The following is a 23,960-nucleotide window of genomic DNA, read 5'->3' on the forward strand; positions in this document are numbered from 1 at the left end:
CTTGTTACTTGGTCTGACCTCGTACAGCTGCCGTTGCATCATTTATGTGAAAGTGGCAGCGTGCTCATTCACATATGAAGTCAACATGCTCAGATGCTGTCAGGTTAATGTGAAGGAGTGGGTGTCTAAAAAAAAGGGGCGACAGTTGACTGAATACATTACTTGTTTTGATTATTGTTTGGGGCTGCAAGGTGGAGCAGTTGGTAGCACTGTTGACTCGCAGTAGGAATGTGGCCGCTTCGCGTCCTGGTGAGGACACCCGGGATCTTTCTGCATGGAGTTTGCACGTTCTCCCCGTGCAGCGTGGGTTCTCTCCGGGTTCTCCAGCTTCCTCCCACAAGGTCCAAAAACATGTTGAGGTTAATTGGTGATTCTAAATTGTCCATAGGTGTGAATGTGAGTGTGCTTGGTTGTCTGTCTCTAAGTGTAGCCCTGTGATAGACTGGTGACCTGTCCAGGTGAACCTGCCTTCACCCTGAGTCAGCTGGGATAGGCTCCAGCCCCCTGAGACCTGAGTGAGGATTAAGGTGTATAGATCATGGATGGATGATTGTTTGGTTATAAAGAATTTGAAAATCTCACTTTGGACCTTGAAAATCTTACAGATTTCAGTGTTTCTGAAATTTTATAAACTCAAGATGTGATAAGAAAAAAAAATCTGAGGATCAGTCAGACTATCTGCAGCTTTACTTGTGTTTAATTCTGCAAATAAACATGATGACTTAAATCTGTTTGATAGAGAAGTTTATTTGGATACCACAGACTAAAGCCAAGAAGGCATTACAGTTTGAGTTAGTGAAATTAATATCAAAACACTGCAGAAAGCTGTTAGATTTCAATGTAAAAACCATAAAATAATCTGACATTCATGTCTAAGTGCTTTAGTACGGAATTAAATGTAGCATCGTTGTTACTGTGATCTCGTAATCATACTCAGAAGTATAACTGTGCTGGGTTCAGCAGCTGTGAGTGTGTTAGTAATTTTAACAGCATGTTCATACAACTGTGTAATGTCATAAAAATAACAAATATATAGTGTACATGTCTACATTTAAGCTTCATTCTAAATGTGCTAACAGTTAAAATATAAGTGTAAATACAAAAGTAAACATACAATTAAAAATAAAACTTCATTTGTAGATCATTGTACAGCAACATTCCAGGAATGATGAACCGAGATATTAGTTGCCTCTGGCTTACATTCAGCAGGAGTGTTTGTTCTTCTTTCTCGGAATAAAACTTGAAATGTTAGTTTCAGACATACACAGGAAACTCACAAGGAGGACCATCTCCACAGGTTAAAGGTGACTGGACTAGCCTGTCCTTACCAAAAAATAACATTTAAAAAGTACGGCACAAATGTCAAAATTGTATTTATCTGCTGATGTCATGGTAAAGTCTTTGTTTAGCTTTGAACAAAAACCTACTTCGACTGTAGTGCAATAATGGAAAATGGAAAAGGCATATAGTATCTATGCTTCCAATGTATTTTTGTTTGCATTACCCTGTGACACATTTCCTTAACAGTCATATGAGCAGGTGTAATGCATTACTGGCAGCAGCTCCCCCCCATAGCCTGATGTATAGTTTTCAACATTTGTAGAAAACGTCTCCTTACCTGAACATGGAATATTCACATTATCTAACCATAAAATACAAATATATCACCTACAGGACTACATAACAAATGGCTATGCTTTAAGAGCTTAAAAAGGTAAAAAGCTTTTTTTCTAACATCAGTAAGGCCTCATTTTCTTTCTTCATAACTCTGTTTTCCTTCAGCTTTTGTCAGCTTCACTTCGCTGCAGTTTTATTTTTGGCTTCTTGCCAATATGACACAGTTGAACAAGGAAATAATAAACATGAAGTCACTGTGGCTCCGTGTCAGGGCTCAGGCAGATCTCTCTGGCCCCACCAGCAACACTTTTCCTCTTCCCCCAGTGCAGATGTCTGTAGATGGAGTCAAAAACCGACACGGTGTAGCGGGCAAACAGGCTGGTCCACTTCACTGCGTCCACCATCCACTGAACCGAGCGCCCCACAAAGGCCACGAACACTGTGGTGTAATGGGCCAGCAGCAGCAGACTCCTCCCCAGCTGCCTGCCGTGGTTGATGATCAGGTTGACTCTTTGGTCTTTTCCTGCCATCATTATACTGTATTGTGTACGTTTCCAGAAGTAAAAAAATGTCAAACTGTGTGTATTTTTGGCTCAAAGGCTCATTTTTCGTTTTTTTTCTTTTAAAGACGTAGGTATTTATGCAGATACTCCCTGGAGAAGGAGTAGACGGCTGTGAACTTGCAGACGGTCCCTTAGAGATCCCGACTGTCCAATCAGAGCAGAGGAAGCTCTGTTTCCGGGAATGTTTGGTGATGTGGCTCTGCTCTGAAATCCATCCGAGGAAATATATCAAATAAAATCCAGACACATTCACCTGGGGAACACTCGCACAGGTGAGTCAAAGGTTCTTTCTTTTAAAAACACACCACAGACTGTGCTGCATTACACCGCTGTCACGCACGGAGGACAAACACAGAGCGAAGCAGCTTTTAAAGACGCTGTCCTTATTTACCTGTTTCCAGCTTTAGCTCGCTAAGTAGCCCGAGCTAACTTACTCTATCGTGGAAACCACAGTCACGGCACACGACGGATGTTTTCACGGAGCATCCTGTTCACGCCACCGACTCTTCATCTTGAGACACGTCTATTCATTTTTGAAGACGTCAGTGTCCAGCAGCTCTGGAAGTTTGCCGTCCATTATTGCGTTAGCTAGCTATAATCTTTGCTGTTCGCATAAAGAGTGACGCAGCCGCAGTGGAGAGTAAGGCTGGTTCGGAAGCACTCGGCTCTGTCCGGTGACACTCGGAGAAAATACGTTGGGGTCGTCTGCCAATGTGTTGCCCTTGAATATTTTTTTTTTTTATATAGTGAAAGCACTGTTTGTTTAGGTCAATATAAGTCGTCTAACTTTCATCACACAAGCTATTTTTTGCACACGTTATTACAATAAACACGGTTGTAGATTTATTTATTTTTTGCTTTAAGCCCCCAGAGTCGCAAATCCTTACATGTAATCTAAAACTATTAGCTTCCATATCTTAAAAAAAACAAAAACACGTTTCAATGTTGAGACTGATTGTTTCAAAGCTTTTTCTTTATAATTTTCCAGGCTTTTTTGTATTGCATTTTGAAAAGTAATTTATTATGCCATTTTAAAAAAAAAAGTCTCTTGCTGTATTCTGCTGGTGCAAAAACAAAACCAATACGCTTCTTTAGCTGCAACAATCAGGCAATTAGGAATTTTGAAATTCAACCTTAATGACCGTAATGCATCTGTAATACACTGTGTACACAAAACGTTACACCCATGACCTCAAAGACAACACTGCCCCCATTGAAAGCCATTAAAATAATGAAATCATGCATTCTGTGTTATTGGCCTTTTATTAATGAGCTATGGGTTCTAAATATTATGTTTATTTATTTATTTGACTTTTTTCCTTTATTTTTTATTTTCGGCCTATGAAGCAAATACATTTTTTTTATTTGTTTACTCTGCTTTGTTCTAAAGCACTGCAGGTCAGTTGATTAAATGTGTACAGCTGAAGTGGACTGGACGTGTTTGTAGAGATGTCATAGTGTGATCTGCATGCATATACTGAGAAATATGTGTCAGACTATGTCTAGTTTTTTATTTATAATTTCTTGTCTTTTTGTGCATAGGTTTGAAATGTAATTTATTATGCCATTTTAAAAAGGTTTAGGACACTGTCATGTGCTCGTGCAGAAATAAAGCAAATATGCTTCATGAGCTACAGAGACGAGTCAAATAGCAAGTTTATTGAAAAATAGTAAACTAATCACAAAAGCAAACATTGCAAAAAAGGTGCAATTTTCAACATTTCAACCTCACAACATTTTTCCCTTTTCCCAGTAAACTGAAGATCAGGAGGTTTTGATGCTTGCGACTTTTGCTAATAATCTGCTTTCTTAATCAGCTTCAATTATAATTGTGGTCCTGCCTGAAAGCAATATTTTCTGATAAAGTTCTGTCCATTTTACGTCACGTCATGACTCTTCTCACTGATTTTAAGTGGCTGTGGGTCAGATGAAAATCTACATTTGATAGCTGCTGGTGAGCTGTTTGGTTGCTGACAGTGGAATTTGATGAAATGACAGACACACACAAAGGTGTCCTGGTAGCTCAACTCGTTGAGCAGGCAGCCCATAAACAGGGGCTCGTCATGGGATGTAATCCGGCCCATGGCCATTTGCTGCAGGTCCTTCCTCTGCACTCTCTCCTGCATTCTTGTCTTCCTCTGCTATCCTGTCTGATAAAGCTGAAAGGCAAAAAAATAAAAAAAAAATAAAAAAACTGTATAAAAAGAAACCCATTGATTTTTTTCGTCAGCTATTGTAGAGCTATTGTAAACCTTTTGGATCTGAGTTTTCATAGAATCTTAAATATTTTCTGCGAATTTAGAAACCAGCTCACCAAGGTTGGCTCAAAAGTTGAGATGAAAAGTTCATTCTTGACCTTAGAAATCTCAGTCTAGTCTTAAAACACGTTTTATTACCTCAGTTCCTGGTACAGTTTGATGACAATAGGGAGAGCTCGGCTTCTTTGTAGTGGGATCGAGTTGCTAGCTGCTGTTTCCAAGGCCTGGCATGGACTTTAATCTCAAATATAAAAAACTGTTCCTCCTCTTTTCTCTTCCTGCATGCGCATACAAAGTAAAACAAATATGCTTTGGACTGTGTTTATATTCACACCTTCAGAAGACATGTCATTCAGCATCGGCACCTTGGAGTTGTATTTAGTCAAATGTGTGCACATCCTACACTGTTTACATTTTGTACTGTGAATTACAAACATTACATACGTTTTTATGTTACAGTAGAGAGAATTTATAATTATGCTTGCCACTGAAATTATACTAAGGCTGCACATCGATGGAGGACGCAGGAGAAATTTGGCAACTGCAAAAAGATCATGAAAAATACATAATCATTTTATCTTCAGCAAACAGGGAAGAGCTTGCACAGGTGCAGGATTCATGTGTCAGACGTTATTAATGTAAGTCCACACAGAGGCCTTAAACTCGTGATTTTTTTTCCCCCCGTCACAGTGCCATCTTTATGTTCAGCCGTCTGGCCACAGTCCTCCAGGAGCTTTCTGGAGAGGAGGGTGCAGATGGAGACCCACAGGTGAGATAGTAACACATTACAACAGCTTATAATGAAAAGCAATTCCAACTGTGTCCCCAGCCTTTAAATAGTATGTGTAGATTCTATATTAAGGAAAATCATACTTCAAATACAGAGGCAGACGGGGAAAGGAAACGCCTGCATGTCTTTGGTCTTTTGAAATGAAGATAAGATTAGTCAGTGCAGGCGTTTTATCTCTAATGACTTTTACAGCTTGATATGCAAGATGTGCAAATATGTCGTGCAAGATGTTAAAGAAATGCATGTCCAGTGACTTCAAACGTCATGCTGGTATAACTCTTGTGGTTCAGAGTGTTTGCATATCCACCCTTTTCTCTCCCACATTCTAGGGCAGCACCATGATTTAGTGTGTAAATTATACAAAGTTGGGGCACTCAAGAAAATGAACGATCAAAATCGATGCAGCAGAAGCAGAAATATTCTGAGTTTTACTCCCTTGTTTGAGTCTTTATGCCCTCATTTGCATGACCATAAATTTGAACAACCTTTATAGCATTGTCAGGGTCATTTCCTAAAATTTCACAAAGCTCTGGCCTGTATTGTTTCCTTGTGCAGGGCATGCTGGTGCCTCAGCTCCCTGCCGGTGAGGGCCAGGCCCCAGCGGAGTCTGAGGCACCTGAGGAGGCCATGGAGAGGCTGGCCCACCTGGAACAGCTGGTGGTCCAGCTGAAGGAGCTCATTCGTGACAAAGACACTCTGCTCATCCAAAAGGACACTGAGCTGACCAACAAGGATGCACAGCTCAAGGTAAAAAGCTTGCTGTCAAATCTTTACTCAGACTTTCAGTTCACTCCAGCCAACATCTTTTAAAGCTGAGTACACATTTTGAGTGTTTTTTTTCTTCTTCTTCATATGGACAGAATGAGAAAGACGAAGCTGAGGCCCGTTTCACCAAACTCAAACTGCAGGCCAAAGCCAAGATGGCATCACTCAACAAACAGATAACTGATTTGAAAGGACAAGGAGGAGCAACGGTGAGTTTTGTCTTCTTTACATGCTTGTTGGGTTATTATGATTTCATGTGTGTCTGTAGTTTGCTTTCACTCCAAAACTCTTGACATTATTTGTTACGTGTGTACAATGCAGCATATTTTCATTCATGTATAATTTGTAGAGTAAGATATGCACCGCTTCACCACAAGCTAACAATAAAACCCCACCTGTTTATTTTTTCTGACCGGAACAACTGTTTTTTTCTGCAGCAGAGTCCAGACAGCTCTTTCACAGGAGCTGCAGTTGAAGAGGAGCTCCAAGAAGTGAAGACCAAGCTGAGCGAGGAGGAAGCCACCAGCAGGGAGCTGAAAGAGCGACTTGAGGCCACCGAACAGCTCCTTCAAGAGAAGGAGTCTGTACATGCTGAGCAGGTGACATTACTGTATCTTCAGTTGCTCAAAGTCTTTGTCTGTTAACAAAGGCAAAGTTTTAAATTAGATTTTGTTGGTTGTGTTTTTGCTTTTAGCTGTTGAAGCTGCAGGCTGTGGTCTGTGAGAAGGATGTACGTTTCCAGGAACAGATTCAGAAACATGAAGAGGAGCTGCTGAGAGTCACAACGAAGTCTCAGGATGACAGTGAGCTTCAGCAGGTACAAGACAGTATTTAATAATGATGACTGACTTCTTCATTTATAGTTGAACAGATTGACCTTTAGTCTTTCGTAGGTATTTGACTTTTCTTCTCAAAACCTCTAATCTTACTCATCTTTCTACATCTAAGAATTTATCGTCATTATCAGTTAATCTGGTGATTATTACTGTATTTAACATTTTCAGAGAGAATGCAAGAAGACGTGTGTATTTTTTTTAAGCAGTGATTAACCAGTTATCAGAACTGTTGCTGATTGATTGATTGATTGAAACGGTACAGTCATCCTAAATATTGCTTAGTGTTTGTTATTCAGAGGATCCCCATAAGCTTCATCTCAGATGGTTGCTTGCCTTCCCTGAGTCCAATTTTATCTGTATGACTAAAAATCACAATACTGACCAGGAGGGCTACATACCTGCTATCTTGACCCCCTTGTTTTGACCACAAAATGAAAAATTAAAGCCTTTTATTTAACGAAAAAAAAGGGGGAAGCTTGGTCTCAAAAGGATGGAAATGATTGGGGCTAATGAGAGGAGTGAAGGATAACATCTTTAATTAATGTTTGATGAATAGCAAATATTTTGAAGTATGCGTTGACAGTGCTGTCTTTATTTCATCTTTCTCAGGCCCTGCATGCTGCTCAGCGACGCTGTGAAGAGCTTGAAGAGGCCTTAAGCTCTCGCTCCCAAGTGCTGGAAATGCTGCAGCAGGAAGTGAGCAGTGCTGATCAGCAGAAGCAGGTACAGGTCCTGTTGGACGAGATGCCAGTGACGCAGCTTCTTTTATTGTTTTGATGTTGATGTTGATGTTGTTCGATGCATTGGCAGATGCCTACGATGACATGAAAACTATTCAAACGCAACACTCCCTCCATCTATGGCATGTCATTGTGAGGTATTGTTTGGCTGACAAACCACAAAATCACACCCACACATCTTCTCTCTCTCTTTGTCTCCTTCTCTTTCTGCTCAGATCTTGACTGCTCAGTTCCGGCAGATGGAGCAGGAGCTGGCCGAGGCTGTGAAGCTGAGGGAGGAGGACAGGCAGCAGTGGGCCGAACAGGCCGGCCGGGCCGATGCAGAACTCACAACCCTCAGAGCCAGCCTGGAGGCCTTGGAAAGCGAAAGAATGGAGGTGGCAAGGCAAGAAAGCGAACTGGCCTCCCTCAGAGAGGCAGAGCGTGTTAGTCAGGAGGCTCTGGAGAAGGAGAAGATGGACGTCGCCAGATTGGAGACACAACTGACTCTGATGAAAGAGGCTGAGCTTGCAGCCCTTCAAGCAAGCAATGAGGCCTCGGAGAGAGACAGGGCGGAAATCGCTCGACTTGAAAGTGAGCTTGCATCAATGAGGGAGGCAGAGTCTGCAGCTGTCCACGCCGGGCAGGATGCCTCAGAGAGCGAGAAGTCAGATAAACTGGAGAAAGAGCTGGAAACCCTGAGGGCAGAGCAGGAAGATGCACAGAAGAAGGGCGAGATTTTGGCTGAGCTCTGGAAACATCTACGTTTTCTGGCTGTGGAAAATGTGCCTGAGGAAATCCCTGTCCCTGCTGACCTGTCACTGCTGCTGGACGCTGTACAGTCTGCTGAGACACAACTGACAAGGCTGAAAGACGAATGCAGAGAAAGTGAGGAACGCTGTGCCCAACTCACCCACACCATGGAAACCCTTCAGGGTATGAGCCTCTTTCAAGGATTCAGTGTGTTGATGTCAAACCGTAATCTTTTTTACTGACCATTATGAACATCTGACTTTCAGAACAACTAGACAGAAAAACTACAGAAGAGGAGGAAGCCACTGCAAAAATACAGCAGCTGGAGCAGCAAATTGTTACGGTCAGTACTGAAGCTGTTATCACATGTGATCTGTATCTGCATACAGTATGAGGATTATCTGCCTGTGTTCCTTTATGCAGTTTTATTGCTCTTTGTCCTCACCGTGTGGGACAGCAGGAAACATGCTGCAAAATCGTCTGTAAGCTGAGTCAGACCCACAGCTGCTGCTGTTTTTGGTGCTAGCAAATAAAAATGGAAAGAATTTACATCCTAAACACAGCTTTTGCATTTCTACGTAATATTAATACACATTCACGTCATCACCTTTATGCCTGCACTGTAATCAGGCCTCAGTATGCAAACTGATTGGTCAGTCAACAAAAATGTCAAACGTGTGGTCGAAGACAGCAAAGCAGGGGTGAGAGTCTTTGACTTTTGTTAGGGAAGACTTACAGCTACTGCTACTACTTGTAGCTTTTGAAAAGTTTGCTTCAGCATATAAGAGGAGTCAGAGTTCTGTGACAGATTCCTGGCAGATTTTTTCTAATATTTGATTCTCTGATCTTTATTTAGAACTCTTCTTTACTCCTGATGTTAGCAATGATTTTGCTTATCTATCTATCTATCTATCTATCTATCTATCTATCTATCTATCTATCTATCTATCTATCTGTCTATCTGTCTATCTGTCTATCTATCTATCTATCTATCTATCTATCTATCTAAAATAGTAACAGTCCTAAATAAGCTCAATGATGACCTGTAAGCTTTATCATCTATGCAAAGCTTAAACTTTGAAGTTTCTTAATGCGTTTGTACTGAATCTTTGTTATCCTGTCTCTCATCGTTTGATTAGAAAAGGTATTGAAGCAGAGCTGGAATATTAATATCAGCTGAGGAATAAGAATAAGTACTTCTTAGTTGACTACAAAGTCAGACAGCCGTCTCATGTCTACTCTTTCCCTCCCCCATCTGTTAAAACACAATTTGCAAAGTCACCCTTTATTATGAGAGCAGGGCAGTCGGACAGGTCTGATCCTCCAGACCTGGTCCAGAGACGGAACTGCAGTCTGGACAGGTGATCTCCATGTGTCTCAGACAGGACAGAATCAGGGTCATACAGCAGACAGACAGCGCTGCAACCCAGTGTGAGGATGTAATCCCCTCTGCACTGATCCACTGCCACGACTGACTGAGCCGACCTTCACCTCACACTGCAGCCTGATACAAAGCGCTGCTGGTAGAGATTTAAACTGAAAGAGCAATCACAGAGGCCTTCTTTTTAAATACGCCTTCCATTTATTTTATTTGTATGTTTTAGTTTTTAATTATGCTTTATCTTTTCTGTTTCATTTCATCTTTTATTTTATTTCCGCTTTTTAAATGTGGTCTGGCTTCATTTAATTACCAAGCTACATTTTGTTGATAGCTGTATAAATAAAGATGAATACTGTGAAGTTTTTATTCTTACAGACAAACATTACTTTGCATTATATTATAAAACATGGGATCATAAAGTTTCTAACCTGTCTCATTTGTGGTTTGTCTTTTTTTTTTTCTTTCAGATGTCAGACACAAATGATGTGACTCAACCAGTACAGGATTTATTGGAAGCTGACAAAGGTACAAGAACTGAACTCCTAAAATATAGGCACTCGTGATACAAAGACAGAATCAAACTCAGAATCAGTGTGATGGAAATTTGTTACAAAAAAGTGCAGTAATTCTACATTTGTTAGTGCGGGAGGAAATGGGACCAAAATTAGAGCCTGAATTTAACACAATAAATTTAATGTTCTTAATAAATTATTGTTGGAATAACTCAACAGTGTAATAAAGACAAATCAGAATTCATCTTTTATTTGAACTGTAATACATTAGGATGGACACTTTATATAAATATCCTAAAAATCACTCTGGGATCAGTAAAGTTTTCCATGTTTTTGGCCTTTCAATCTTCGTTAAAGGAAAAGTCACATCAGGTTCTGTGTGTCCTTCTGTATCTATAGATTTCCTAAAGTGCAGTATGTCAGTGCACAGTAGTCTTAGATTAGACGAAGGTAATAAAAATAGCAAAGCTGTGTGAACTTTGAAGTATTGTAGCAGCGCACACCCTCTATTCAAGTGTTCGTTCTTTGAATGACTATACTTGATTCAGAGTTGTTCCTGCTTATGTAAAACAACATGTACTTTCTCTAGACATAAAAATTGTACATTCTTCTGTTTATATTTTATCTGTGCTGACTTTCACAGCACACATTCTGGCACTGGAGCAGCAGCTGTTAGAAAAAGACAATGAGCTGGCTGCCATGCAAGAATCCCTCGTTTTGGCTACGAAGCACAGCTCCAGTGAGGCTGCATCGTGTGAAAACTATGATCAGAGCCCAGATCAGGATGCCAGCATGGCTCCGCTTGATAGCTCTGCAACCCTCCCTGACTTCATGGAGGATACACGAGAAGAAGAGACCACCTTAGTTGCTGAAGACACCTCCATGCTCTCCATTTCTGCTGGTAATGAAAGTAGCCCAGAGCTAATTGGACACCAGTCTGAGTCCCCAGAAGAATCTAAAGGCACCTCCTCAGATGAGATGGTCGCCAGTAGTGATTCAGAGGTGGCCCACAGCAGCTGGACCCTCCTGGAAGCTGTGAATCAAGACGGAGGTCAAGAGTGGCCCTCCATCCCGCAGGACTTTAATCAGTCATGGGTGGCGACGAGCATGGAGCAGGAGACCTCCACAGTTCAAGTTGAGTCTTCGTCAGTCATCATCAGAGAAACAGTTGAAGTTCATCTAAGTCAGCAGAGTTCTTCCTCGACAGATGCTAACATGCTCTCAGGCCAGATCTTCGCTCAGGCTTTAGCTGAAGAGCTCCAGAAGAGGTACAGCGAACTGTTGGCTGAGCTGCAGAGGCTCAAAGATGCAGCTGTAGAGTCACAGGACAAAATTAAGAATCTGGAAGAGGAAACACAATCTCTCACTGCTGCCAAAGAAGAGGCTGAGTCCAAAGCCACTAATTTTTCAGAGGAGCTCAAGTCAGCCAGAGAGGAGATGGATAACCGCTCCCAGCAAAGCAGCTCTGCGGTGGAGAAGCACAGTGTTGAAATGCAGCTTCTAGAAGAACAGGTAGACATTTTAAACACTGAAAATAGTGCCAAGGAGCAGAGAATCCAGGCTTTGCTGACAGATCTGGAAATGTCTCATCAAGCTCTCTCCGAGCAGGAGGGTCAGGCCAGGATGCTGAGCGCTCAGCTGGAAGACAGAGAACTCCTCTCGTCTGAGCTCGAAAGGAGGCTTCAAGATATGGAGAACAGCATAGTGGAATACTCCCAGACATCTGATCTCAATAATGAGTCTTTGTCAAGGAAAGACTCAGAGATCAGTGAGCTACACCTTCGCCTCAGCCAGAAAGAGCAAGAGATGATGGAGCTCAATGACAGTATGTCTGCTAAACTTCTTCAGGCAGAAGAAGAGAAGTTCCAGATAGACGGTGAAGTCAGTAAACTGAAGGAGCAGATAGTGGAACTTGAGAAAGTCAAAGACGAGAAACAAGACGCGACTGGTGAAGGCTCAGCTGCTCATGTAGATGATGAACTTGCTAGTTTACGAAAGGAGAAAGGAGTGCTGGAAACCCAGCTGACAAACGCAAAGAAAAAGTTGCAGGTGGCACTTGTGCAGCGTAAAGAGCTCATGAAGAAGGTCAGTGACTTTGAGTTAGAAGCTAAGAAATGGAAAGAGAAAGATGAAACAGCAACGGGAGGAATTTCTGAAAACATCCCAGAGGCAGAAAAACCTAAAGGGGATGAGGTTCAAGAGATGGAGGCTAAACTCATGGAGCTCAAGCAAGCTTTGAAATCCAAAGAAGAGGCAGTTGAGACTCTTGAGCAGAAAATTAGCCAACAGGATCAAGTTCTTGCTGAGACGCTGTCTCTGAATAGGAAGTTAAGTGAAGAAGCTGAAAACTCTCAGCAGACCGACGTTTCTTCTGAGACAACTGCATTACAATCGCAAGTGGCCTCTCTTGAAGCAGAGTGTGAAACGCTTCAGAAGAAGGTTCATGAGGCCCAAGAATCTCGTAAAGAAACCATCCGCAAAGCAAAAGAAAAAGATAGACACCACCGTGAACAACTGAAGCAGCAGAAAGAAGAATACAGCGAGCTGATGGAACGTTTTGAGGCGCAGAGCGGTGAGCGAGAAGTTCTTCTTACTAAACTAAGAGAACTGGAGGAAAAAGGGATCAATGAAAAAGAAGCTCTGCCTCATCAAGAGCCCAAGCACGTGGGTGAAAATGTGGAAAAGCCTGCTACAAATGATTGGGTCCAGGAGGACTGGGTGGATTTTGCTACAACAGAGACCGATTCATCACAACCACAATCCAGCGATGTGACTCAGCCTCCTGCAGAGTCTTCTGAGGTCGTCTCTGCACAAATGGAGGAATCTCTGAAAGCTCTCAGAGAGGAGATCCACGCTGTGCGGGAGGCAAACACAGAGCTGGAGAACAAGCTGCAGGAAACGCAGGACAGTCTGTCACTGAAGGAGGCTGAATTAGTGGAACTGGGCAAAGACCTGCAAGCACTGAGAGAAAAAGAAAAGCAAATTGATGGACTCTCTAAAGAAATTAACGATCTCAGAGAAAAGTATCACCAAGCTGAGTCTTACGCTGAAAACCTGAAGGCAGAGATGGAAGCTGCAGCCAGTGTTGCGTCTGCAAATGCTACATCTTCAGTTACAACTCTTCAGGCTGAAGTGGAAGACTTCAAGCAATTTCTTGATAATAAGAACCATGAGATAATGGAGCTCAGTCAGCAGCTTAGCGAACAGAGCTCACTTATACACTCAATGCAGGACACAGTGTCTCAGAAGGATCAACTCATCACTTCTTTGCAGGAAGAACTGAAGGCCGAACAAGAAAAGACACAGAGGTTAGAGGCTGATGTTCCACAAAAGCAAGAGGAAGACAGTGAGGCAAAGATCCAGCAGCTTCAGCGAAAGCTTCAGGCTGCCCTGATCTCTCGCAAAGAGGCCCTCAAAGAAAACAAAACCCAGAAAGAGCAGCTGGCGTCAACTGAAAAGGTCATAGCTGAGCTGCAGCAGAAAATGAGCTCAGCAGACGATGAGCTGGAGAAGCTGAGAGCAGAGAGAGATAGGCTGATTGTTGAAGTTGACCGAACATTACTGGAGAATCAAAGTCTAGGATCCTCGTGTGAGAGCCTCAAGCTGGCAATGGAAGGCATACTCAATGAGAAAGATGCCTGTAAGAGAGAAGTGGAGTTGGCAAAAGAAGAGGCGACCAGAACATGCAGAGAATGGGAGGAAAAGGTTCAAGGCATGAAAGATGAGTACGAGACTTTGCTCAAGTCTTATGAAAATGTGAGTGACGAGGCAGAGCGAGTGAGACGAGTGCTGGAAGCTGCCAGACAGGAGAGACAGGAGCTGGCAGCCAAGGTGAGAGGTCATGAGGCTGCCAGGCAGGAAGCTGAAAGGCAAGCAGAGGAAGCACAGAAAGAGGTGGATTCAGTGAAAGACAAAATGAGAAAATTTGCCAAAACAAAGCAGCAAAAAATATTAGAGTTAGAGGAGGAGAACGAGAGACTCAGAGAGATGCAGGAAAAGCCTGTAACAAAACGAGGAGACAAGGCCCTCAGAGCTGAAGTTGAACAGCTTCAGGAAGAGCTGGGAGACTTAAAGGCTGAGCTGGAGGCTACAGTGTCAGAAAGAGACTCTTTAGGGCAGCAGATTGAAGAGTTGAGACAGCAAGTTGCCCAAATGGGAGAAAAAGACATTTCGGTTATTCCATTTAGCTCTGCAGCTGTTGTAGAAGAGGTTGTGACGGCCCAGCAGTCAGACACAATCATGACTACAACAGAGCCTGTTGAAAGTCAGCATGAAGACAGTGAAACACGCGTAACCCCAGAGGAGACTCAGGATGAACAAATAGTTGCAGAGTCTGTGACAAAAACTCATTTGGAGCCCACTGAAGAAAAAGAAAAAGCAGATGTGACTGAAAGTGCTCAAACATTATTAGAAAATAAAATGAAGGAGATTGAGGCAACTGTAAACACCGAGAGGGAACTGTGGCAGGAACAGGAGGCTGAACTCAAAACTAAACTGGCCTCTCTTGAACGAGATCTTCAGGAGAGTAAAGAGAAGGAAAGCCTTACAGCCTCTTTTGAGAAGTGCCTTCAAGAGAGCAAAGAGAGAGAAAAGAGCCTAATTGAAGAGGCTTCAAAGAGGGAAACCCAGTTCAAAGAACTCCTCAGAAGCCTTGAAACTGAAAAAGACAACCTGGAGGAACGTCTGATGAACCAATTAGCTCAGCTCAACGGAAGCATCGCTGGCTACCAGCAAGAGGCAGCAGACAACCGGGAGCACCTCACTGAACTACAGCGGGAGGTGGAAAGGTTAGAGAGGGAGCGCGCAGAGCTCGAAGCCGAGGCTCAGAGCGAGAAGGACCGAGCTGCCAGACTGGAAGAAGACATGAGACAAGCCCAGCGAGAAAGAGCTGAGGCTGAAGCAGAGTCTGGAAAGCAGAGGGAGCTGGAGCAACAGCTGAGGACTGCTCAGAGGGTCAAAGAAGGCAGCCAGACCAGAGCGCGTCAGCTGGAAGAGCTGCTAAGGGAGAAGCAGCTGGAAGTCCGTCAGCTGCAGAGGGACTGCATCCAGTACCAGGAGAGGATCAGTGAGCTGGGTAGAGAAGCTAAGGCACTACAGCTAGGGCACGATGAGCTCGGCAGGAAACTAGAACAATCTCAGCTGGAGACGTCCAAAACTCTAGAGGACCTGAAAAAGACTGAAGCACAGTTAGATGGTTGTAAATCCCAACTAGATGAGTCTCAGAAACAGGCAAGTGACGCCTTGGCAGCAAAATCGACTATCGAACAGAGCATCCAGCAGAAAGAAGCCATGATGAAAGCTGAGGCAGAGCAAACCCTGGACTCTGTGAGATTCAGGCTGGGAGCTGAACTAAAGGAGATGGAGCTGAGACTAGAGGACGCATACAGAGAAAGGGAGAAGGAGGAGGATGCTACTCTAGAGGCCAGAGAGATGGCAGAACGAGCTGAGAGACGAGCCCAAGAGCTGCAGGCCCGTCAGGATGAGTCTATAGCCAGGTTAACTGCCTTCTCCCTCAGCATGTCCTCCCTGCAAGATGACCGGGACAGAGTTTTGGATGAGGCCCGGCAGTGGGAGACTCGCTTTCATGGTGCTCTGCAGGGTAAAGAGGCTGAAGTACGTGAGGCTGAAACACGGGCCAAGGACCTTGCAAAACAGCTTCAGAAAGAAACTGCACTGAAAGAGGAACTTAAACTTTCGGTTGATAGATTAGAGAAAGCAGACAAAGAATGGCAGCTGAGGTTAGAAGAAGAAGAAAAGAAAGTCTTAGAGAGCCAAGCTGCCCTCGAGGAGGAGAGAGGGAAGCTTCAGCAAACTACAGCTGAGTTGCAGGCTGCACAAAATGAAGCCCAGGCCCTGAAAAATGAGGTGGAGAGTCTCTATCAGAGAACTCGGGCGCTGGAGGAGGCTGTAGGAAGACTGCAGGGTGAAGTCGACCAGGCGAGGACTGAGCTGAGGGAAAGAGAAGCAGAGGAGAGACGACTCTGTCTGAATGTGGAGCAGCTGGAGACAGACCTGCGATCCTCCAAGGCATTGACAGAGAGCTTGCAGACTGAGTTACATGAGAAGGAAAGGAGGGAGGTGGAGATTCTAGGGGAGAAGGAGCAAGCTGTGGCTCAGGTATGCATGTTTTCATTTACTGAGAAATCATGGGACAGATATTTGATATTCTTTACAAATCTCTTATTCGTGTGTCATTTGATTTCCAGGCTGCTGAGGAGGCCAGAAAGGAGGCTGACAGCAGGGCACAAGAAGCTGAGGAGGAGCTGGAGCAGAGAAGAGGGGAAGTTCGGGATCTGGAAGAAAAACTGCGAAAGGCGGAGGAAGAGAGCAACAACAGAAAAACCCGGCTGGACTCTTTTATGAAGGCTATGGGCTCCTTGCAGGACGACAGAGACAGAGTCCTCAACATGTACAAGCAGCTGGAGGAGAAACACTTGCAGGTAATGTGAAAAACAAAACGGTGTAACATGTGTGGACCTTGTTTTATTGTCCATTATAACATCTTTATTGTGTCCCAGGTAATGATGGAGAAGGATGGTTTGATCCAAGAGGCAGCGGGGGAGAATAACAGCCTGAAGGAAGAGCTGCGCTCTCTGCTGGTCCAGAGAGACGACCTGTACGCTGAAAAGGCCAAGCTGTCTGCTCAGCTTCATGGCTATCGTGATGAACTTAACCAAGTCCTAAGCATGAAGGACTCTCAACACAAACAGCTTCTGGCAGCCCAAAGAGGGCGTATTGCAGCTTTAGAAAGGGAGCGTGAGGAGCTGGAAAATCAGTTAAAGAGCCTCAGCATAGCCAGAGAAACAGAAGTAGAAGCAGCGGTACACAGAGTGGAGAGTGAGACTCTTAGTCAGGCTGTTGACAGCAGACCAGCATCGCAGGTGATTGATGCTCCTGGTGCAGAAGTCGAGAAGCTGAGGGAGCAGCTGCAGGCATCAAGAAAAGAAGTGGAGGCTTTGGAGGAGACTCTACTCAGGGAGAGGCAGGAGCAGGACAGCAAGAGCAAAGAACTAGCTGAGCTTCGATGGGAAGGAGGCGTGATGCGGACAGAGTCGGAGAGCGCTCAGGAGAGGGTGGCGGAGCTGGCCAGAGACCTGCTGGCTGTAGAGCAGAAGCTGCTGGAAGAGAAAGAGGCAACAAACCAGCTGAGAACAGAGAATCAGTCATTTGCTAAAGCCATGGCCTCCCTCCAGGACAGCAGGGACCAGGCAGTAAACAAGGCCCAGGAAATGAGCCTGAGACTGGAGGAGATGAGCAAAGCAGGAGGCCCCACAGCACACAGCAGCCCTGGAGGCTCCACCGGAGAAGTGTGGGGGCTGAAGAACGCACTACAAGCCCTGCAGAATGACAGGGAGAGGCTGGTGAGTGACTCGTGAACTCCTCTGGTGACACTTGTTAATAGTGATGCGCTTGGTTGTGCTTTTGGTGAGTTTTAATTGACATTTCCAGGATTTCCACACATACTTTCTTCATCCTTTTTATGTGCAGCTGGAGCAACTTAAAACACAGACGTCTGAGCTGGAGAAGCAGAAGTCAGAGCTGGCTCGGCTGGGAGCTGGAGAGTTGATTAAAGTCAGTCAGGAGCTGTTTGAAGAGAAGAAGAAGAGCGACGACATGCTGGGTGTCATAACACAGCTAGAGAACGTGGTGGAAATGGGCAAGCACGAAATTGAGACTCTCAGGTGACTACACAGCAGAAGTAGCTTTTTCATTTTAGTTTGTCTGTGAAGCAAAATGGATTTATTGTATTTAGCTGTTTGCCTTTTTTTTTTTTTTTTTTAGGCTGGAACGAATTGACTGGATGGCTCAAGCAGAGCAGCTGAAGCAGCAGACTCTCACCACACTCTCAGAGAGGGACCAACAACTGCGACAGCTCACCGCCATGCTGGAGGAGGCCCGCGCTCATAAGCCCAAACTGCAGCAGGAGCACTATCAGAGAGAGGTAGAGGTCGAAACATTTGCTTGTACTTCAGACTGCAAAGGAACAAGTTCTGTTGACAGTGGCATTGCCAGAATAACATACTTTGCGTCAATGGTTTGCCGTCTTATTTACTTGTTGCCCTTAAGGAGACCCAAAGAGGTCAAATGTATTTGTTTTTTTTGGAAACAAATCAAACATTTAAGACAACATATAAAGGAAATTTTATGTGACTAGTTTTTAAATTTCCTTCTTAAGTGTTTAATCTTTGGACATCTTAGAAAATACACCAGGCTGTGTATGTTTATCATTCATGTAGCATTAATAATTTGGCTTCAAGTGGTGTTAGTGGCAAGTATAATTTAACCATTAAATCAGCACTCACAGGATACAGATTTTGTGTAAATGACCTCTGTGATATCATTGCTGTCCGACAGGGCACAGAGGAGGTGGACAGCGCTCCTGGAGCCCCACAGGAGCGAAGCAGCCTGCTGGACAGCCACGCCTACATCGCTGAGGTCAAAGAGCTACAGCGGAGGTAATGTAAGGCCTCAGCAGAAATAGGAAAGTGGCATTTTAAAACACACACATACTGATTTTTAACTTCTATGCATCAGACTAGATGAAGAGACACAGCAGAGGCTGGCTGTTGAGGAGCAGCTGATGACCACACAGGATCGACTCACACGGTAGGAATCGTCATACGAGATGATAAAGTTGGATAAGAACAATCTTTGTATTAACAGTAGATTGAATGACTACTGTTTAAGCAGGAATGCGGTTGCTCTTAGTGACAAAATTGCAGTGAAATGCCTCCCAACACTGAAGTTTTCCCTAACTCTAGAAAGTGTATTTGCTCAATAAGCAGTTTTAAAAGACTTGTTGTCTTGTAAAGAAAACCCCCCAACAAAAGAGAATCATCTGATTTTGAACCTTCTGTGACATGCTATTAATTTGGGAAACATCACTGAATATAAGCTTAAAATCACAGGAAGTTTTTGAAATTACTTTATTCTACATGTCTCCGCGAAAGATTTGCCAAAATAAACTCTTTGCCAAAACAATATTCTGTAAAAAACAAAACACTCGGCACAACCAGGAAGTCATTAGTGACTCAACTGTGACCAACAGCCTCATGACAGAAATTCTGAGATTTTTCAGTTGGGCTGAGCAGGCTGTTTACACAGAGCAGAGAGTAGAGAAGTATGAAAACAATACAACATGTAAGTAGTGAGATATCTGTAGTATATAGAGCCACCATTTTTTTCCGGTATTGGACAACCTATGGACACAGAGAAATGTTTTACAGCTTGTTTCTAGGTTTTTCAAGTTTTGTAAAATAAATAGCCAAAGAAGTTAAAATGTATTGTTTTAGGTTTTATGTGATTTTTATCATTATACTTTTACACTACAAAAAGAGCACTTTTGAGTTCTGTCTCCTTCTTCATGGCTGTGCTGTTTCCATACAGATACAGGACTTTGTAATACAGTGAAAAATGAGCCCACATTGAGTACAAATGTGACAGGAGCAAAAAATGCCCAGAAACTACTTCGAGTTCAGAGGGTTAAGTCTGATGCCACATGTGAAATGCTGCTTCCCATCCCAGCAGCAAACAGAACCTGTGAACCTTTTAACCATCACTGTCTTAAGTGAGGAACCACTGAGGGTTAAAAAGGTTGATTAGAGTAGCTGCTCTGCCAAGTTCTATAAATGAAGGGTTGGGTCCAGGAATCCATGAAGAAGAGGATTAACAAGGTTGAGATGAGTCAGATGTTAGCAGTAAGCTAGCTACATAGTTGATATCTACAGATTTATCTCTTGGTGTGTACAAACATCACAAACTAAACATGCAGCAGTCAGGTTTTGGAGGGCGAGTGAAGTTAGGATAAATAGCACATGATGATCTGCCACTGAAGTCTCATTCAGGCTAATATAAACACAGCACTGGCAGTGTGTTTTAGAAGTGTACAGGTAAACTAAATTATTGTCAGTAAATCTGGAGGGTCAGTCATTGAGGTGCAGCGCCTGCAGAACGTCAAATCAAGAGAGACAAGTGCCTTCATGTGGCAGCCTTGTTGATTTGGGTGGAAGAAAACACTCGTATTGCAAGAAAAGCGGTGGAATGACAACGGAATTCTTTTTTTAGACCCAGATCTATTCAAACAAGACGCAGTGCTGTGATATGTTGAAACAACAAGAGACTCAGCCAACGCAATTCCTGGAAGTTGGGCATGGAAACAGTATTATCAGGAGGTCAATACGTCAGATCTTAACGAGCGGATTAGTGTCTTCCAGCTAATTGTTTGGTTTAGTTGCCAACTTCTGGCTCAGTCGAACTGCTCTAATTAGTGTAATTTGCGCTACTTGCCCATCAACAAGAGGCAGGGAAAATGGCCAGCCAGCTGGTGAACTTACAGAAGAGGGGCATGTCGCAGATATGGAGACCTTTTATTCAAGAGTTGGATAAAACAAAAGAGTCGATGGAGACGTGGCTACATGTACGGTGCTCCATGCTTACTGGGTGTGTAAATAGGATTTTATTTGCTAACAACTTTGGAAGAATCACCTTAAAACTTAATGTTAGTGTTTTCATTACAGCTTGTAGCAAAACCAGAATTCTAAGTACATATTGAGTATCGATCAAGAAGCATGAAATACACATTGCATTCTGTTTTGCTCTTCCGTATGTTAATGTTAGAGTCTTAAAAAGCATTTATCACGAGACTGGCCTTGATTGAATGTTTCTAACAGTGTAATGTTTAAAAAGCTCCAAGTGTCTGCAAGTTTTTCTTCCTCTTTCTGCATCTGAATAATTCATCTTGTTCTTTTTTAGCTGTGAAAGATTTGTTCAATCAACAAAATATGACAGCTAACATCTGTTTCCATTCTCATTATTATTAGTCACAGCCAGCCAACATGGCACTCGGCGCAAGACGGTGATCACTCAGAGACTGCTGTTTTTATCGAGCCGCCGGAAGGAGCTGTCACTCGAGTAAGGATCTGCTAATGTTCCGTGCCACCTCATCTGTCATCTTAATAATGGTAATAAAAAGACTCACGAGCCGAATGCTTCCTGTAACCTTGTGTTTTCACTCTGGCAGACTCGGAGAGGTGGTCCGGGTTTGATGCGGATGCTCCGAGTGGCCTTCTGCTCCCGCCAGCGCACCCCTCTGCTGCTGAGCCTCTATCTGCTCACTGTGCACGTCCTGCTGCTGCTGTGTTTGGGTGGATACCTCTGAAACCAGCTCCCTATGACACACCCGACAGATTAGAGCGCGATGGAGAGAGAGGAGGGCAAAGAAAATGGAAATGTGGCACAGACCTAACCCAAGCCATCAACATCATTTATAATGTTACATTAAAGAAGGGTAGGAGGGATGCTCTACATGCAGACGTTGCACTTTACAAGACTTAATCTTTTAGCCAAAGTATATAGATTTATATTGGGAGCTGTTGACTTTGATTTTAACCATTTGCCCTTGGATCACTTGTGTGTGATGTTCCTTTCGAAACCTTCCTAACTGTAAACGTTTTACGGGAAAATGTAGATTAATAATCACGTGTTGTGGCAGATGGTGTTTTTCATGTGCCTTTAGTTTTAGATATCACCTAAAGGGATCGCTAAGTGAAAGCTAATGTTCTACATTTTGGGAAACATGCTTGTAAGTGTTCTGACAGAGATTATATGTGCACTCTTTTAAAAATTCACTTTTTTTTTTGTTAGAAGCTTGGAAGATTTTGTTTAATTATTAATCAAATTTATTGCCCTGGTTCGAAGATGAGTTTGCTGACACTCAAATCTGTCCGTTGTCTGGAAAGCCAACTGACTTAGTTTAGGTTTACTACAAAGTCAGGCTAAGGAGTGTGTCCAATCCAACACTCACCTTTAAATCCCACTAATGAACATCTAATTAGTTTAGAATACAAAGTGTAAAATGAAAATTAGCTGTGTTTCATATTCAGTGACCAAACTATTTATCTCTGTGCTTTTGCCAGGCAACCAGGGAAGTTACTGGTACCGGCTAACACATTAACAACGCTGGAACAAAATGGCAAAATTTCACCTGAACACAGCAGGTTTTGTAGATTAGCTGATGTAATTTGTGAGTATGTCAGCCTTTAAGGGGACTGTGGGCTGTTTCAGTTACACAGACCTACAGTAGCTGTGTCCTTTGTTTAGGCTAACTGGCAGCTAGCTGCAACGTTAACGAACATTTAGATTTTTTTGTTGCCAACTCTCCGCCAAACAGCTGGTGAGACTGTTTCTTCACAACATTTCTTTGTAAAGATGGCTTGAGGTTTAGGGAGCGCTCTTATCGTCCTGTCTCTTCCTCAACTGCTCATTTCATGCACAAAAACGGAGCACAGTGCAATTTCTGTTTGTCCACATTCCTATATTGTGTTTTCCTTCACTTTCCTCTAATATAAATCACTTTCTTTAAACAAGGACCCTTATATTGATATTTGTACATATGTACATGTACTACGTATGTCAGCTGGATGTGAGTTTTCCTCTTATAGCTCCAGATCCCCTGTCTGTGCTTCCACGGCACACATTTAGATATCACAGGTTTGCTCTGTAGTTTTTATGGCAGATGAAGTTGCCTTTAGGTGCAATGTTACTACAGTGTGGATTCATTCCAGAGGAGGAGGACTGCTGTGTTTTCTAACGTTATCCGTCCCATTACAGACTACTGCGATGTAGCATAATTTATTGTTCATAAGAAACTGTTGAACTGTCCACCACCTACATGTGTATCCACATCATCCTCTGTTTAATCGCTGTGTTGTGTAGTCATCTTCTCTCTTAATTCACATTCTTCACATCGTACACCCACTCACGCTGTAAATAACTGTTTAAAGGGCTGTATAGAATAATAAAATGTAATTAAAGCCTTGGCGGTTTAGGTGAGGGACCAGTCTTGTCAAGCATTAATTATTTCCTCGTTAGGGTATCTGTAGGGGAAAAAACAGGCATTGGGATGTTTTTGTTTACACTTTACTCGGCTCAGTTAGTTTTAATTCAGAAAATTACCCACACTATCTTCTCCGTTGTCTTTGTGAAATAATTAAGAATAATTGGCTTATTATTTTTGGAAAGCCTGTCGACCTGACCACTGTCGTGCTTGTAATGCTGAGAGTTCTTCTTCTGAAAGTACAAATGAAGCTCAGGTTCAAACCAACTGAGAGATGATGAGTTACTGTAATACTTTTAAATGCACACATTTAAACGCTGGTCTGACCTGATTTTGTTTTTTTCTTTTTGTGGGAGAAGGAATTACACAGACACACTTACTGCTGACACAAGTCACTACATATTCAAAGCCTTTAATAAACGATATTTTCAAGTGTAACTGAAGTCTGAGTGGAAGCTGTTTGCTTTGGGACTGAAGTCTTGTGGGTTATACAAGAAAGGATGACGGTTCACAGAATAAAGACTTAATCTGTTACACGTGTCTGTCTGTGGTGATATCAGTAAATTAAAATAGCACAGAAATCACTGGTTTAAAAAAATTAATTCCATGTAGGATGTCAGATGTTCATATTTGTAAATATGCCTGAAGTCAATAGAATAAGGTCTCATAATTATCATTAACTGCTTTGTTTCACAGATTTGAACCTTGACATTTGAATGTCTGTGCAGAAATATGCCTTACAGGTCAAAAAAAAAAGAAAAAGCTAATTTATGATGCTGATTTCACTGTGTAAGCAGTGTAGTCCTTCACTCTGAATGTCCATAAGATGTCCCAGTTGTGTTAAAGCTGTGTGAGTCTGCCCCCCAGTGTTGTTACTACAATACTACTGGCTAAATCCCGGCCTTCGTTCATTCAAGTTAAAAGTAAGCCA

General features: G+C 42.9%; 1 protein-coding gene across 1 annotated transcript; it reads left to right on the forward strand.

Moving 5' to 3' along the window:
* The first annotated feature begins 726 nt into the window (after positions 1-726).
* golgb1 (golgin B1) lies at positions 727-23,563 on the forward strand. The gene is made up of 19 exons (XM_008282912.1): positions 727-2,452; positions 5,129-5,207; positions 5,784-5,975; positions 6,089-6,202; positions 6,431-6,592; positions 6,688-6,810; positions 7,439-7,552; positions 7,785-8,484; positions 8,568-8,644; positions 10,150-10,207; positions 10,838-16,311; positions 16,401-16,634; positions 16,713-17,555; positions 17,683-17,876; positions 17,977-18,136; positions 18,550-18,650; positions 18,730-18,801; positions 21,015-21,105; positions 21,215-23,563. Exons 2-19 carry the CDS (start codon positions 5,139-5,141, stop codon positions 21,350-21,352), a joined length of 8,916 nt encoding a protein of 2,971 aa, XP_008281134.1. The 5' UTR covers positions 727-2,452; positions 5,129-5,138; the 3' UTR covers positions 21,353-23,563.
* The last annotated feature ends 397 nt before the right edge of the window (positions 23,564-23,960 follow it).

Source organism: Stegastes partitus, unplaced genomic scaffold, assembly GCF_000690725.1.
Source record: "Stegastes partitus isolate 25-593 unplaced genomic scaffold, Stegastes_partitus-1.0.2 Scaffold290, whole genome shotgun sequence".
Taxonomy (NCBI): domain Eukaryota; kingdom Metazoa; phylum Chordata; class Actinopteri; family Pomacentridae; genus Stegastes; species Stegastes partitus.